Source organism: Cornus florida, unplaced genomic scaffold (genome assembly GCF_030987335.1).
Source record: "Cornus florida cultivar Cherokee Brave unplaced genomic scaffold, ASM3098733v1 CherokeeBrave_3.0.0_Hap2_Chr08, whole genome shotgun sequence".
Taxonomy (NCBI): domain Eukaryota; kingdom Viridiplantae; phylum Streptophyta; class Magnoliopsida; order Cornales; family Cornaceae; genus Cornus; species Cornus florida.
This window is the reverse complement of record NW_026775578.1, coordinates 41,116,377-41,133,890: the sequence shown is the minus strand read 5'-3', so window position 1 is coordinate 41,133,890 and position 17,514 is coordinate 41,116,377. Positions and strand designations below refer to the sequence as shown.

The following is a 17,514-nucleotide window of genomic DNA, read 5'->3' as shown; positions in this document are numbered from 1 at the left end:
GATTCTGCTGAGAGAGAGAAAGTGGTCATGGTGTGATGGCCTTAAGGCCATTAAAAACAATAATGGTGGGTCCCCCAAAATAAATATCTTTCAACATTAATTTTTCACCACAAAATTCATATACATGCATTAATTATGTTATAACCACAATTAAGAATTTAAACAATTAATTTATGTACAAAATGATAATGCATAAAATGCAATGGACCCAAGACACAACTTCCATACACAACAACCCCAGTAGTGGGTCCCACCTAAGACCTTTTGACCCGGAAAATAGAAAAATGCCGAAATGGCAACCACTGTATTTCTAAGAATTCTAAACTTAAGGAAATGTCCTAACCAATAGTCTGACACACTCAGCACACCCTACGGTGTCCGGCACGTAAAACAAGAAAAGACGAAAATACCCTCAAAATAAAAAAAAATCCCAGAAAACTGTAAAAAGGAAAAAAATCAGAAACATTACAGGGTGCACTAAAGTTTTTCTCCTTGTAAACCTTCATGGAGAGTAGGGATGGGCAGGTGTACCCTCCCCTTAATGGTTTAGAAATTCCCGTCCCGTCCCCGCCCAAAACTGCCTAAACAGGGGGCATTTCCATCCTATCCCTGCCCCATTTAACTTTTTCACCCCGCGGGCACTCGTCCCGTCCCGTTTAGTTCTTGAATTTTTCCTCTTTTTTTAATTTTTCTTTCCTCAAATACAATTATATAACTATTGAATTTTTTTTTTTTTTTTCAAAAGGTAATCAATAGTTTAACATAAAATTCAGCGGTATATGGGTTTTGGCCAAAAAAACGTGATATGCTATGAACTATTCCAAATTAATATTAACAGTCACAAACATGATATGAGCCCAAATTTAGATACCAATATTAGAAAAATAATATCATAACACTTTCCAAACAAGCCCTTAAGTAAAATGATAATAGTTCAGTATTGAAAAAAAAATGCATTTAGTATGGCCTTTTGTGTAGGGGTGGGTGCTTTGCAGTCTGAATTTAATATGGGATAAGATCCCTCTGCAAGTTTGTAGTATTTGCATCGCTCAAATCCAATATTTTCAAGCTGACCGCTTGACCAAGGGTTGGTATACCAACTAAAACATATGTCAGTTGCTTTGGTGCTAACACTCAATTACAAAACTTTATTGCCCCCATTGCACCGTGCAATGGGGGCATCCAACCATTCATACACGGCATGTGTAAGACATGTATGCGCATATGTATTACATGAATGGTCTAGATGCGCCTGTTGCACCGTGCAATGGGCGCACTAAAGTTTTTCTCCTTGTAAACCTTCATGGAGAGTAGGGATGGACGGGTGTACCCTTCCCGCAACTGTTTAGAAACTCCCGCCCAGTCCCCGCCCAAAACCGCCTAAACAGGGGCCTTTCCACCCTATCCCCGTCCCTTTTAGTTCCTGAATTTCTCCTCATTTAAAATTTTTTTTTTCCTCAAATACAATTATATAACTATTGAAAAAATTTATAAAAAATAGGCAATCAATAATACCGTTGAGAGTTCTTAATTCGTAAAGCTCTGCCGCTCTCTAAAACGGTTGAGAAAGTAAGTGAATGTGATCTAAAGTTTCTAGAGCTAATTATATATACTAATAAAATAAAATAAAAAATTAATAAATTACTTACCTAAATGAGATAAGGCGGGATGACCTCCCCTCGCCCTAGCCTCGAATCAGCGCGAATTTTTATTAATAAAATTATTACTATTCAAATAAACTGAACGGTCTTTTAAAATCGCTATATACAAAGCGGGTACCCAATGCCGCGGGCAAACTACCATCCTAATGGAGAGGGTACCCTATATTTTATTGGATTAAAACGGTCCTACTAAATTCTGCCACGGCATAAAATGTGGGTATGATTGTAATATCAAAATCAAATCCCATCTTGTCTTCTTTCTACCGTTGCGTTAACCCTAAACCTCGACGCCGCAGCCGCCATGCCGAGACCACTCCACCATGTCAGCTGGTTGTTTCGCCAAAATGCAGTGGTGGTGTTGGCTGTGGAGTGTGAATGGTGGTGGTGGTAGTTGTGAGGGTGAGGCTAGAATTTCGGTAACCACCATGACTACAGGTTCGTTCGCCGTAATACACGGTAGCGGTGGTGGTTGTGGGAATGGTGGTGGTGAAGTCATCAAGTGTGCAGGTGTCGGTGGTGTTTCGTTCGCTGGAATACACATAAAGACGGCGGTGGTGTGGTGGTTGACGGGGCGGGAACTCAAATTCTCCACCTTCATCTTGCTCTTGTCATCTTTCTGGAATCCAATCAGAGCTCCATTGTTGATTGATTAGGATTTTGGGACTCAAATTCTCTTCTGGGTGTATCTGTTAGTTTAATTTTGCTAGTTTGAAGGCACTGTGGATTATCAGGTTCACTCTTTCTTATATTGGAATTATGCAAAATCCTTTTCATTATTAAATTAAATACAATATGCTTTGTGATTCGTTTGGAATGGAAACAACATCTATTTGTTTGGTTATTAGATTAGAAAAGTAAATAAAGAAACTTTCCTATTTTTGGATTGTTTGACGTGTGTGAATAAATATACATGCATACTAATTTACATGTCTGCGCATATATGTACACACACACACAAACACACGAGTTTATATTTATATATTTATACATACTAATTTTTTTTTTTCCTGTGTTGTGTTGTGCCTTTCTATAATCCCTTAATAAGTTAATCCGTTTTAGAATTTGTTTTATATATATATATATATATATATATATATATATATATTTCTAAGGTTGTTTCCTAATTTAGAAAGTCCATATTTTAGAAGGACTCTTTTATTTGTTGGACACTTTCCTACCTGAGTTCGCACACACCCACAATATTAATATTGTCCTACCAGTAGCAGGACTCTTAACACTCTTACCATCTGAGTTCATATTGCCCAATTAGCAGTGAACACTCATATAAATAGTGATACCAATATCGTGTATTACAAAGAAGAAACTCTCGACTGTGTTACTGTCTAAGGTACAAACTACATTGTTTATTTTTCCCTTTTTTTTATTTTTTTATTTTTTTTCTTTTTTTTAAAAATATTTTCTCGGATGTTTTGGTTTTGAAAGTATAACCAGAGTTAGAATCATGTAATCAAATACTCTGGTTTATAGAGTGACTAAAAAATCTGCATATTCATATTAAGGATTTAATTGCTTATGAGTGCTATACAGTCTGGCTTCAGTGATTTGTTGAAAACGAATCACAAGAAGGGTGATTATTATTATTTTAATTAATTTTTACTATAAGGGTTGTGATTTATTTATTTTCTTATGTCACAATAATTGTGGTTGATTTTCAACCAACCACTGAACGCCAGTGTTTAGCCACAGTCGCCCTCAACTAGTTGGTTTGTTGGTTCTATTCTTGCTGTATATGGTGGGTACTTTTCGTCCATGGTGGATTGTGGAAACATAATTTATGATTATGCCCATATGGCCATATAAATATATTGTTAATAGAACATTGTTTCTGCAAATTTTCCTACAAAACATGGATGATAGCACTCATAAAGAAACTTTAAGTTGGTAAAGAAACATATTTATGAATTACGATGTGTTGTTTGGAATTTCTTGGGATTTAGTTGTGTTCTTTAATTCTTTTGTGACACTCTTGTTTAGCAGCAGAAGCACAGGTGTCACACACCTTATCCCGGACCTACAATACACCACCAATGGTGGTGATTGGCACCATCAGGTGGGAGTGGGACCCAACACGTGGTTGTGCCAATCACACCATATTGGTTAGTGTATTGGACCTCTCCAGTATCCCATACCTATACCTATGTCGTGTCGGCAAGGATACCCGTAGTTGTTAGTTTGTCATAACTGCTAATGCAAAAATGTTTAACAGTTTTTCACTTTTTTGGGACTGAAGTTGTGTTTAATACTTTGAACCACTGCCTCTTTTATATAGAATTCTGGTTAATATCAGACAAAAATACTGCCAAGTTTCCGGAATGGAAAAGCAGGCACTAACTTATGTCATCCAGTGTAAACTATAATCACGAAGATTGTGTACATCCTTTTGAAGAAGGAATGCATTGTTTTGATAGTTATACATTTTTGCTACTAATGTAGAACTAGCATTTTTCCAGGTCAAGTATTGGATTTTATTGCTCAAAGATGTTTGCTTATATTGAAGCATAATTTTCAATACCATCTCCTATGCGTAATTTTTTTTTTTTTTTTTGATAAGTAATCTCCTATGCGTAATTTTAATAATAATTTCAATCCATCTTATTTTATCTCTCATCTCATACAACATCATCGATCCACTAGCCGAGGCTAATGGTTTTTTATCTTACTACATTATTTATCTTAAACATGTCAAGTAGGAGAAAGTGTCAAATAAGCAACTTGATATAGTAGCGTATGTCATGTGATATATTGATCTCGCTTAATTGATTTCTTAAAATATTTGCACCGGCTGAACCATCTTATTGAGATTGAAGAGCTGGAAGTGATAGTAGGCCAAATATGAGATTGATCTTCATAAAGGACCTACAATAAGATGAGTCTTTGTTGCTTTACTGATTGTGTCTTGATTAGTTATAAGTGACTACTTGATGATGCTTTGTGTGAATAGGTGGACAGAATTTAAGTCTGAATCAAGCACCGATGTCATAGTCATTGTATTTAACTTTTGAAATTATATAGAATGCTACAATAACTAAAAGAAAAAAGAACCTATTGAATTTCTGCCAATTTAATTTCAAATGTCATACAACTTCCTGCAAGATTGAAGTTTTGCTTATTTTGACCGTGGAAGTTGGTTATGTTTGACAGGTTCAAGGCATCCAAGGTATCAGGAAGTGAAACAAGGTGGTGAGAATATTGTCGTGTTGATTCAGAGCTTAGCAATATTGGCTTTGGGGAATAAAATATGACTACTGAAGACAGCTTCCACCAGGACTTAAATAAACCTGACACTGTAACTGCTGATTATGGTAAAGCACATTCAAATGCAGAAATCGGAAGCTCACCTGACACAAAATCTGCTACCGTTGGTGAACAATATGAATTGATGGCAAGCGATGCCATGCATGGCATACTTGAGTGCCCTGTTTGCTTTAATTTAATGCATCCTCCCATTCATCAGGTACATTCTCATATAATTAAGACTGCTCACAAATGGTCTAGATTCTTTTGTTTTTTAAAAAAAAAAAAAATTCATGTTTTTTTCCCCGTTATTTTAACCCTATGAATTAAATATAGCCCTGCAAATTGACTACATGAAATTCAAAAACAAACACAATTGACTTTTATGTCCAAACACTGAAAAAAAAAAATCTCCTGCGAAACTGAAAATTGATGTCAACATTGAGTTGCTCCACGATCAAGTAATATTTTACACAGTAATGAAATATTGGAATATAGAAAATATTTATTTCCAGGAATAACTCAGAATTTGTGATTTAGAAAAAGAGGAAAGAAATTTATTATCTAGGGAGGTGCCCGTTAACTGAGGTTGCTCTGAGGGGCAGATTGGATGCAGACCTCACTTTTGTCATTCTGGAGTTGATAGCGAAGCAATATTGATAATTTGTCGATCCCATTTGTTTATTGTTATACAAATCGTATAATAAGGTTCACATGCCTTTCGTGTATAAAATGATTATTGAATCCTAGAAACAAATACTCTGTCATGGTGTCTTATAGATGCATATGCTGTTATATATATATATATATATATATATTCCAAAAGCACAGATTTCATAAGTAAAAAAGAGACAGTACACTCCAAATGAAAAATATCGAGAAGCCAACTTGGCCACACACTCCAATCTTAGTCCGAAGCTCTTTGCTGAAGAGCTACTTTACTCTCTTCATGATTGGTTCTCAATCCCCTTAAATGTTAACCCCTCTGACCTCTGTATCCCCATTAGAACAGCAACTGAAGACATTCTCACAAAACAAGAGCCTCGGCCACTGCTGCATTAGCTACTGCAGAAAAAATTAGAGAAGCCACTTTAACAGGCCTTCCCCACTGGTCTCTTAACACCACACCTCTCCTGCATTCCTTTGACAAATTGCTAACGCATTGTCAATATTGAGCTTTGACCTACCAGCCATTGGAGGATTCCACTGCTGCAGATGACGATGTTGAACTGAAGTTGATTCCAACATAATATTATAAAGGTTGTACTGGTACTGGGGTCAGTCCATCTGGGGCATGGTTGTAGAAAATTTCCCTTAGTATCTTCTTTTGAGCACATAAATTAAATATTTTGTTGAAAACAATTTTATGAGAAAACATATTAAACAAAATTCACTCCTTTGTTGTCCTTTGCAGAAATATTAGAGGGATTTACACAACTTTTTCATTTCATATCATGTATATTACCATCCATCATAGGGGAGGGGGAAGTTGCTAAATATGAATGCAGTCCTTATAGGAAGCACTAAACTTATACAAGGGATATTTGGACTTGTGTGGGGTTTGTTATCACTACCATTAAATCCACACGCATCATCAATATCATTGTGTGTTGTTCCCAATTCTATTTTCTTAAAAGAAAAGAAAAATTAAATTGAGCTACAATATTTTGTTTCATTGTCTTCATTTTATGAAACTGCCCGACTCTTGCAATTCATTATGAGCACATATGTTCTGACATGAAAAGTTGATGACCTTAATATATATATATATATATATATTAATCATTTCCTCTCTGTGCAGTGTCTAAACGGCCACGTTTTATGTTCAACCTGCAAGGCCAAAGTACTGAATATTTGCCCAATTTGCCGACAACGTCTTGGAAGCATTAGGTGCTTGTCTTTGGAGAAAGTTATGGAAACATTAGGATTACCATCCAGGTGCTCGAATTTTGGTTGTCAAGATATTATCCCCATCCACAGCAAGTTGAGGCATGAGCAGAATTGCAGGTTTCGTCCATATAAGTGTCCATGTAACGAAGCTGAATGCTTTGTCACTGGTGATATCCAATTCCTTGTTACACATCTCAAGGATGGTCACGAGGTTGAAGTTCATGATGTGTGTGCTTTCAACCACAAATATATCAAACCAAATCCTGAAGAAGGCCATGATGCTAGATGGAAGTTGACAGTAAGCTTTCTCTCTCTCACTCTCTCTCTCTCTCTCTCTCTCTCAGTCACACACACACACACACACACACACACACACACACACACACATGCAGTGTTGTGCTACAGTTATACAATGCTTTATGGATACTTGAGTTTATTTAGTGTGCATGACGTGGTTGTATCACATACGGTATATTATTCCGTGTATGATTCACTAATATACTTAAAATTACTAGTAATTATTGAATTTGTTGCTAAATGGCCAGACAATCTCAATAATGTCAATGTAAGAATCTGGTTTTTTTTCTCTCGCTTCAACATGCTTTCCCCCTCCATTTAATTTAGTTCTTGAATTTTTTTACTTATGATATTATTAATTCGGTACTAGAATCATAAAATTTCCTTGGATAAAAAAATTCCCAAATCCAAAAGTTATTGTTAGGTTGCTTGTACAAACCCAGTGAGTTAAATGTTTTTCAATTGAACTACTTTATTTATTTCAAGGGCCATCTTCTTTTCAGAATGTCAACAGATTGATTACTAGGATCAAGTATCTGATTTAACTTCCAAATATTGTCCATGCTTTAGGTGGTGTATGTGCTTTGTTAGAAGTCCACAATGCACAGCATATTGGGCAGGCTTTGCCCATACCTATAATTAGTCAATATTCAAAATCATTCTACTTTTTTATTTTATTTATTTATTTATTTTTATCAAAGTATCAGATTTCTAAATTCTCACAAGCATTGGTCCTGATAAGCCCCAAATTATTGCTTCTTCTCCGCCAATAATGCCAACCTAGGCCTCTGACACAAGTCACAACCATCCGAAAATCTTACCAGCCAGGGTGCCTCCAACCTTCAGTAGGTGCCATGCACTGAAAATACTTTTACACATGTTTTAACTTTTTTATTTTTTAACAATAAACAGAAAATTCTCATTTAGTAGGAAAGATATCTGACATTTTTTTTTTTTTTTTGGTTTTTTGGTCCTAGTCTCGTTATGAAATACTTGGGAAAATCAATGAATGTGTTCTGTTTTCTTATGATCTATATATTTTTTATGGACAGTTCATGCTTCGATTGTGTACCTCATCAAAGATCAAACAAGCTGATCCTAGTCTGTGTGATTGACAACTTAGATATATATATATTTTCTTCTTATGAACCATATGCCTAAGTATTGTTGGCATTGAAGCCAATCTTAAGTTGTGCCTTTGTAGAAGGCAGAGAAGATGGGGAAAAAGAGATAAATTGGTTTTCTTTCTGTTGCTTTAACAACCCAGCAATAACATACTTACCAAAAAGAAAAAAAATCCAATAACATGTTTGATTATCTTGTTTGGTGCAGGTTTTCAACTGTTTCAGCCACCAGTTTTGCTTGCACTTTGAGGCTTTCCATCTAGGAACGGCACCTGTTTACATGGCCTTCCTGCGCTTTATGGGCAATGATGATGAGGCAATGAAATTCAGTTATAGCTTGGAAGTTGGTAGATTTGGCAGAAAGTTAACATGGCAAGGAGTTCCAAGGAGCATTCGTGATAGTCGAAAGACAGTTCGTGGCGGTCTAGATGGACTGGTTATTCCAAAAAACACGGCACTCTTCTTTTCTGATGGTGATAGGCAGGCGCTGAAACTTACCGTGGCTGGTCGCATATGGCAAGAACAGTAGTTATGATGAAATAAAGATGTGTTGTAAAAAAATTTGGGAAACTATCTATTTTCATTTTTATTTCTAAACATGTTGGTGGAAAATTATTATTCTTCTTTTTCTGTTTTCTGTTTTCTTTTTTCTTTTTGTTCTTTTCTTTTTTGTAACCCGGTTTAGTTAGTTATAACTTGTAGATTACAGCCTAGTTTTGGAAACAGTATCTCTCTGGTTAATAAATCAGTTGTGTTAGAAATGCAGCTAGCTTTACTATAATGCATATGTTAATACTTTTCAATGTGAGCAAGGTTGTTGGGATGCTATCACCCTGAGCTACCCTTTGCAAGTGAGCTGCAAACAAGCAGCTCACAGTAAATGTTTATCTTTGAACTTGCATACGAGGTGAGACTAAGATTTTCTTAAATCTGTACACGTGAATATGAAATATAGAACAAAGCTAATAGATTGGCACATTCATAAATGTACACCTATAACTAAAAGGTGCTTGTGCAATAACACCTTTTAGTTGTTATTACACCACAACAGCCTTTTCATTTCCCACTACTTTCAAGTATGTGTGTATATATATTAGAGTTCTCTAGGTTCTCTGTGGTATGTTTGCGTATATTAGAGTTCTCTCGGTTCTCTGTGTGGTCGGAGTTCTGCTTTTCTCTTTCTTGTTTCTGTATATCGAGGATCAAGTACTATGCTATCTTTAACACACCGAGTCGAATAGTTAAAAGAAGCTAAGTTTTTTTCATTTTTAAATTCAAAGTTCCGATTTGTTATTCCCTAACACAAGATTAATGTATGTAGTGAACCATAATTTTGTCAAATATTTCATATGTTTAGATAGTATGAAATATGATATAAAATATTTTACTTTAATAATCATTAAATAAAAAAAAATTATGAATATAATTAAAAAATAAAAAGTAAGCGATAAAAACATAGCTGTAACAGTCACCGAATTTATGTAAGTGGGGATGGTGGTCTGAATTCAATTTATCGGGTCATGGTAACATTAGAGTACACACCACTCATAAATGAAATTCCGAATTCCTCCTTAAGTCATTATTCTTTCGAGGATTAGTTTCTCACTCTTACCACTTCTTGGTTTGGCGCAAGATTAAAGGTTTCTGAAATTAACCGCGATTAGGTTTTTTTAACGGTATGGATGATTTGGGAAGTCGGCGACGGTAGCAGAGCGGAGGGCAGCGTAAGAGGCGTCGAGGACGAGGTCGTAGAGGAGGGTGGAGAGAAAGCACCGGTGGCGGCGACGACGATGGGTATCGGAGTTCGCCTGTGGACATCAAAGCTTCCAACATTCTGCTTGAAGAAATGCTCAATTGCAATCTCTGATTTTGGGTCTGCTAAGATGGGGTTTTCTTCCACTGTTTTGCCACCGTCGTCAGCGACGAAGCAATTGATGATGGGTTCTCTGCGATACGGAACCCAATTCAAACCCTATTTCACAATATCAAAATTTTACATCCTAATTCACCCAAATCAAGTCCCAAGGCGTTCTTCATCACTCCACGTGTTTTTGCCGTAAGAAGCCCTAATAGTGTAATACACTCTTCTCTCACTTACTGGTATGCTCTCTTAGTATAATAACACTCTTGATTACTATAATAACACTCTTGTTTTTCCTTTAATCAACTTCTTTACTTTGAATTTTAGGCGTTGGAAAGCTCCCGTGAATTACAGTTGAAGCGTCTCATAATAGTAAAAGAGATAAAAAGAGAAACTATATTTGGATAAACGGAAGAGGAAAGAAAGAATGATATTACATACAAGATAAGAGAAAAAAAAAAAAAAAAAAAAAGAAAAAAAAAAGAAGATGATGTTAGTTATAAGAAAAAAATTAATAAATAACTAACAATAACAATAACAATAGCATTTTGGATAAATTATGAGGAAATGATGGTATTCGTATTGGGATAATAGAAGAGAGAAAAGAAAATAAAGATTAAGAACTAAATTAAAATTATAATTCTTTTATAAAATGTTATAAGATAGAATTTGAAGGGATTTTATAAGAAAGAATTTGAAGGGATAGCCTCCGAATTTATTTATTTTTATTTTTTATTTTTCATTAAAAGCTACCCAAACATGATATTTAGAATTCTTCCTTTTCTTTTCTATCCAAATTCGTCCAAATCTCTAAATCCAAACAAAGCCGAGGGTAATTTTAATAAAATGGGAATAAATTATAATTATAAAAGGAATATTAGTAAGTCAAAAGACTAAACCGACTAAACAATAGATATATGGAGTATATTTATTGTATGTGATCTCATTCTATTATTTTTAATTACTTTTTATTGTATTAATTAATTGAAATAGTTTTTCACTTTAAAAAAATAATTGGAACCAAAACTGAATATGGAGATAGATTGGTGCATGCTCTCTCAGTTTTAAGGGTTTTTTTTTTGTTTTTTTTTATTTTATAAAAATCATAGTTTCCAAAAGAGACATTTATTTTAGATAAGTCAAAAAAAAAAATTGGTACTGTTAATATGAAAAACTTAAAATAACACGATTGATTTGGTCATATTGTGGAAGGAAAAAAAGACCGATATTTTAGTACTTTGTTACCTATTTTGTTTGGTTTTAGGAGTTTTTTAATATTTAAGAAATCCATATCTTAGAAAGTTACTTTTCCTCCCAAAAAAAAAAAAAAAAATCCTTTTCTAGCTATCCAAACTCTGGTTTAACACTTTCCTACTTATTACAATATAAATTGTCATACCATATCTTTGTATTAGCTCTCGAATGTGTTCTCTGTCATACTGAGGTACGCACTACATTGTTTACGTGAAATGTTTTTTTCGATCACACTACACTGTTTTTCTTGTTGATTGAAAGTTCAATTTTGGAACTCCTTTAATGTTTTATTTTTATCTTTCTTTAATGTTTTATTTTTGGATGTATGAACTTCAGAAATAGAATTGTGGAGTCATATATGCTGGAAGGTAATCGGTAGTTGTCAGTTTGTCAAAACCGCTGAAGCAAAATTGTTTCTGTTTTTTTAATTTATTTTTGGCATTAAAGATGTGTTTTTGTATTTGAACCACTTTCTGTTTTGTACAGAACTACTTTATGTCGTCCAGTGTAAAATATAATCAGGAAGATTGAATACATCCTATTGAACAAGGAATGCATTATTGTGATAGTTACTACTAATTTTGAAGTAGTGCATTGTTCCACGTCTAGTATTGGATGTTATCACTCAAAATGCTTGCATATTTTTCAATACCTTTTCAATGCATCCTTTTGAATCCATCTGGAGGTTATATATATATATATATATATATATATATATTGGTTTTGGGAATCCAATGTTAGGGATATGTCAAGTTATTTGAGTTAGTGGGCATGAGCTGATGGTGTATGAGGCATATGACCTTCACTTTTTGCTACAAATTGGGATATTTTGGTCCTTTCAAGGGTGTGTCAGCATTATATTGCACTCAGATTATTTGTATTGGTTTATTCTTCAACTTCCATTCATAAATTGGTCTAAAAAGCTGCTGATATAGTTGTGTCTATAGTAAAAGTTGATTAGGCACTTCTATAAAAGCTAATTATAAGTCTTCAAGAGAAGCAGTTTACCTTTCTGTTTTTATTTAGAAGAAATTTCTCAGAACATATCTAAAAGCAACATAGAGTTCACATCTCCTATGCATAATTTTCATAATAATTTCAATCCGTCATTGTTTTATCTATTACAATCTCACGCAGCAAATCCATCCACAACCCGAAACTAATGGGTGTTGATCTCACTACATTATTTGGCACCAGTCATTGTACCTAACATTTGAAATTATATAAAATTATACAATAACTAGAAGAAAAAAAGAACCCATAGAATTTCTGCCAATTTAATTTCAAATGTCATATAACTTCCTGTAAGATTGAACTTCCGCTGTTGACTCTGGAAGTTGGTTATGTTTGACAGGTTAAAGCCATCCAAGGTATCGGGAAGTGAAATGGTGGTGAAGAGAATATTACGGTGTTTTGACCTTTGTACTGCAACTGCTGTTAATGATGAAGCACATTCAAATGCAGAAATCAGAAGCTCGCCTAACACAAAATCTGCGATTGCTGTTAATGATGAAGCACATTCAAATGCAGAAATCAGAAGCTCGCCTAACATAAAATCTGCGACTGTGGATGCACAATATGTAACAATAGCAAGCAGTGCCATGAATAACCTACTTGAGTGCCCTGTCTGCCTCACTTTAATGTCTCCTCCCATTCATCAGGTACATTCTCATATAATTAAGACTGCTCCCAAATGGTTTAGATTATCATATATATATATATATATATATAAAATGTATTTATGTATTTTTTTCTTGTTTTAACCCTATGAATTAAATATAGCCCTGCAAATTGACTAAATAGAATTCGAAAACATACACAGTTGAGTTTTATGTCCCAACTCTGAAAAAATAATAGTCTCTTGTGAAACTTACAATTGGTGTCAATATTGAGTTGCACGGTAACAAAATTTTGGAATATATGAAATATTTATTCGCAAGAATAACTCAGAGTTTGTGATTTAAAAAAAGAAAATAAATTTATTATCTGGGTGGTCATATTGGATGCAGGCCTTACCTTTGTCATCTTGGAGTTGATAGCGAAGCAATATTGATAATGTTTATAGATCCCATTTTTTTACTGTTATATAAGTCGTATAATAATGTTCACATACCTTTCATGTATAGAATGATTACTGTATCCTAGAAAGAGATACTCAAACATCGTCATGGTGTCTTATAGATGCATATGCTGTTAATTATGATAAATTAATTAGTTTACATAAGTATGAGGTGAACCTATAGATACTGTAATGACAAAATATCTTAAAATATAGTATTACTTAGCTGGAAACTTGATAACTCAGATGAAAAGTTAATCACAGTGAATGCTGATTGGTATGTAGATGCTCCTAATTTTGGCTAAATGAACCGAGATGGTCTTCAATGTGCTTAATCCTCCTTCGCTGCTGTCCCAGATAGGCCGAATATCTTCCAATTTCTTGATCATTATAAAGGTTGCACATGCACCGGTGCTGGGGTCAATCAATCTCGGGCATTGTTTCAGGGAATTTCCCTTACGCTACGTTTGGTGTGCAGGAATGGAATGCCCACCATCTCAATTATTCCTTTATTTAGTATGCTATTTAAAGTGGGAAGGGCCATTTCATTGGAATGAAAATCCACTCCCCAACTAAACCTACGGAATGACCATTCCATTCCCAAATAATTTTTTTTTAAAAAAATCAAGTTCCCAAAAAACCCTCATGTTCTAAGTCCAAAACCCACCGCCGCCATTGCCTTACACCACTGCCGCCGCCGCCTTCCACCACCACCACCATCACCTTCCACTGCAACCACTGCTGTCTTTCACTACCTCCACCTCCATTGCCTTTCACTATCGTCACCGCTACCATTGTTGCTGCCTTCAACCACCACACCGCTGCTGCCTTCCACCACCACCATCACTGCTACTATCACCTTCCACCACTACCACCGCAACATCTATTGCCTTTTACCACTGTTATTGCCACGACCACCGTCACCATTACCGACACCACTGCCATTGATATCACCACCACTACATTCCACCACCCCCACCTTCCACCTACACCAATGTCACCTTCACCACCACCGGCCACCACCTCTTACCTCTACCGCCTTCCACCACTGCCGTCACCTCAACTACCTTCCACCACCACCACCACTACCGTCACCTCCACTGCCTTCCACCACCACCACTGTCTTCCACCACCTACAGTACTGTCGCATTCCACCACCACCACACCACTGCCACTGCCATTGCCTTCATCGCCTAACCCACTGATGCCTTTTCAGCCACCGCCACCGCCGCCGCTGCCTTCTACCATTGCCACTGCCGCCGCCGCCTTCTACCATTGCCACTGCCGCCGCCTTCCAACACCACCACCTACAACACTACCGTTTTCCACCTCCATCGCCTTCCACCACCATTTCCTTTAAATAGTTATAGAAGAATGTTATTTTGTTAATTTAATTGTAGTTTAAAGAATTCAATTGAAAATCATTTCATTCTAAATTTTAAATATGTCCAACCAAACATTAGAATGGTTATTATCATTCCATTCCTACACATTTCATATTTGGAACCAAACAATAGAATGAGAATGACCATTCCATTCCATTCATGCACACCAAACGCAACATTAGTTTCTTCTGTTAAGCAAAGAAATTAAATATTTTGTTGAAAGAGATTTTATGTTCATCTCATTTAGACTTGTGTGGGCATGTTATCACTACCATTAAATCTATACACATCATCAAAATTATTGTGCGTTGTTCCCAAATTTATATTCTTAAAATAAAATAAATTTTAAATTGAGCTCCAATTTTGTTTCATTGTCTTCATTTGAGGAAACTGCCCAACTCTTGCAGTTCACTATGAGCACATATTTTCTTTTATGAAAGTTGATAACCTTAATATAAAATATTTTTTAATCATTTCATCTCTGCGCAGTGTCCAAACGGCCACACTTTATGTTCAAACTGCAAGGCCAAAGTATGCAATATTTGCCCAATTTGCCGTCAAGTGCTCGGAAGCATTAGGTGCTTGGCTTTGGAGAAAGTTGCGGAAACATTAGGATTACCATCCAGTGTTCGTCCATATAATTGTCCATACAACGAAACAGCTAAATGCTGTGTCACTGGTGATATCCAATTCCTTGTTGCACATCTCAAGGATCATCACAACATTGACGTTTTTGATGGGTGTGCTTTCACCATTAAATATATCAACCTTAAATATATCATCCCCAATCCCGAAAATGTCCATACATGGAAGCTGACGGTAAGCTCTCTCTCTCTCAGTCATGCAGTGTTGTGCTACAATGCTTTATGCGTAGTTGAGTTTGTTTAGTGTGCACGACACAGTTGTATCACATACAGTATCATATTTCGTGAATGATTCACTTAAATACTTCAAATTACTAGTAATGTACCATTGAATTTGTTGCGAAATGGCCAGACGAACTCAATATGACAATGCAAGAATCTGGTTTTCTTCCTTCTCGCTTCAAATGCTTTCCCCCTCCATTTAACTTCATTCTTGAATTTTTGTACTTATTCAATATATTAGGTATTAGAATCCAAATTTTTCCTTGGATGAAAAAAAATTCCCAAATCCCAATTTTTTTGTTAGGTTGCTTTTACCTACCTGGTGAGTTAAATGTTTTTCAATTGAACAACTTTATTAATTTCACAGGCCATCTTCTTTTCAGAATGTCAACAGAATGATTGCTACAATCGAGCATTTGATTAAATTTTCAAATATTGTCCGTGCATTAGGTGGTACCGTTGTGCGTGTGCTTTATTAGAAATCCACAATGCACAACACATTGGGCAGGCAGGCTTTGCCCATACCTATAACTAACTGAACGTTTGATGAAGCCTGTATTTAACTTAGGCCTCTGATACAACCATCTGAAAATCTTACACATGTTTAACTTAAATTTATTTTTAAAAATAAAACTCTCATTTAATAGGAAATATATCTAACCATATTTTTGTCATTGGTTCTCATTTTGGAATACTTGGAAAAATGCATAAATGTGTTCTGCTTTCTTGTGATCTATTTATTTATTGTGGGCAGTTCAAGGTTTGGTTGAATACTCGTTAAGGATCAAACATGCTGATCCTGAGTCTATATAGCTTATATATATTATAATTTATTTATTTCCCTTATTATGAACCATATGTCTAAGTACTGTTGAGTGTTGGCATTGAAGCCAATCTTAAGTTGTGCCTTTGTAACTGGCAGAGAAGATGGGAAAAAGAGATGAATTGGTTTTCTTTGTTTTCTGAAGCATATTTTCTCACATTTTTTGCAGGCATTTTGTCCCGACACAAGAAAACTATGTTGTTCAATCAAAATGAAAAAACTCGTTAACATACTTACCAACAATAAAAATAAAAATAAGTAAATAAATAAAAATAACTCAGTAACATGTTTGGTTATCTTATTTGGTGCAGGTTTTCAACTGTTTTAGCCACTATTTTTGCTTGCACTTTGAGTCTTTCCTTCTAGAAACAGTACCAGTTTACATGGCCTGCGTGCGTTTTATGGGCAATGATGATGATAAGGCAAACAAATTCAGGTATAGTTTGGAAGTTGGTGGAAATGGCAGAAAGTTAACATGGCAAGGAGTTCCAAGGATGATTCGTGATAGTTGCAAGGCAGTTCGTGACAGTCTAGATGGTCTGGTTATTCCAAAAAACATGGCCTTATTTCCTCCTGATGGTGATATGCAGGAGCTGGAACTAAAGGTGGAACTAAAGGTGGTCGGCATATAGGAAGAACAGCTATAATGCAATAAATATGCATCCCAAAAATTTATGGGAAAATATCTATTTTCATTTATATTTTGGTGGAAAATTCTTCTTTCTTCTTCATTTTTTTTTTTTTTTGGTTTTTGTAAATGCCCTAGTTTTAGAAACAGTTTCTGGTTAATGAATCAGATTTGTTTCAAGTGCAGCTAGCTTTACTATAATGCAGATGTTATGGTTTTTTCAAAGTGAGTAAGGCTTTCAAGGGATGCTGTCACCCTGAGCTCCCTTTGCAGTGAGCTTCAAAGCAGCAGCTCACATCAAGAGAGTGTCCCCTGAAATACATCAGAGTGTGGCTGTCGAGGGGTTGCATTGGTGTTTTCAGATGGTTCTTGTAGCTGCGTTATGGATCGAGGAAATTAGAGAAATAAATG

General features: G+C 35.4%; 2 protein-coding genes across 3 annotated transcripts; both read left to right on the top strand.

Moving 5' to 3' along the window:
• Positions 1–1,901: 1,901 nt before the first annotated feature.
• Positions 1,902–8,999, top strand: LOC132271471 (E3 ubiquitin-protein ligase SINAT2-like). Its single transcript, XM_059772856.1, has 4 exons — positions 1,902–2,392; positions 4,824–5,136; positions 6,718–7,104; positions 8,436–8,999. The coding sequence occupies exons 2-4, from the start codon at positions 4,921–4,923 to the stop codon at positions 8,754–8,756; spliced, it is 924 nt and encodes a 307-aa protein (XP_059628839.1). The 5' UTR covers positions 1,902–2,392; positions 4,824–4,920; the 3' UTR covers positions 8,757–8,999.
• Positions 9,000–9,732: 733 nt separating this feature from the next.
• On the top strand, positions 9,733–17,288 carry LOC132271470 (E3 ubiquitin-protein ligase SINAT2-like). 2 transcript variants are annotated; one of them, XM_059772855.1, is made up of 4 exons: positions 9,733–10,301; positions 12,697–13,003; positions 15,276–15,605; positions 16,787–17,288. In XM_059772855.1, the coding sequence occupies exons 2-4, from the start codon at positions 12,728–12,730 to the stop codon at positions 17,105–17,107; spliced, it is 927 nt and encodes a 308-aa protein (XP_059628838.1). In that variant the 5' UTR covers positions 9,733–10,301; positions 12,697–12,727; the 3' UTR covers positions 17,108–17,288. The 2 variants fall into 2 exon arrangements, with proteins under 2 accessions (XP_059628838.1, XP_059628837.1); XM_059772854.1 differs by having other exon boundaries at positions 9,734–10,327.
• Positions 17,289–17,514: the final 226 nt, after the last annotated feature.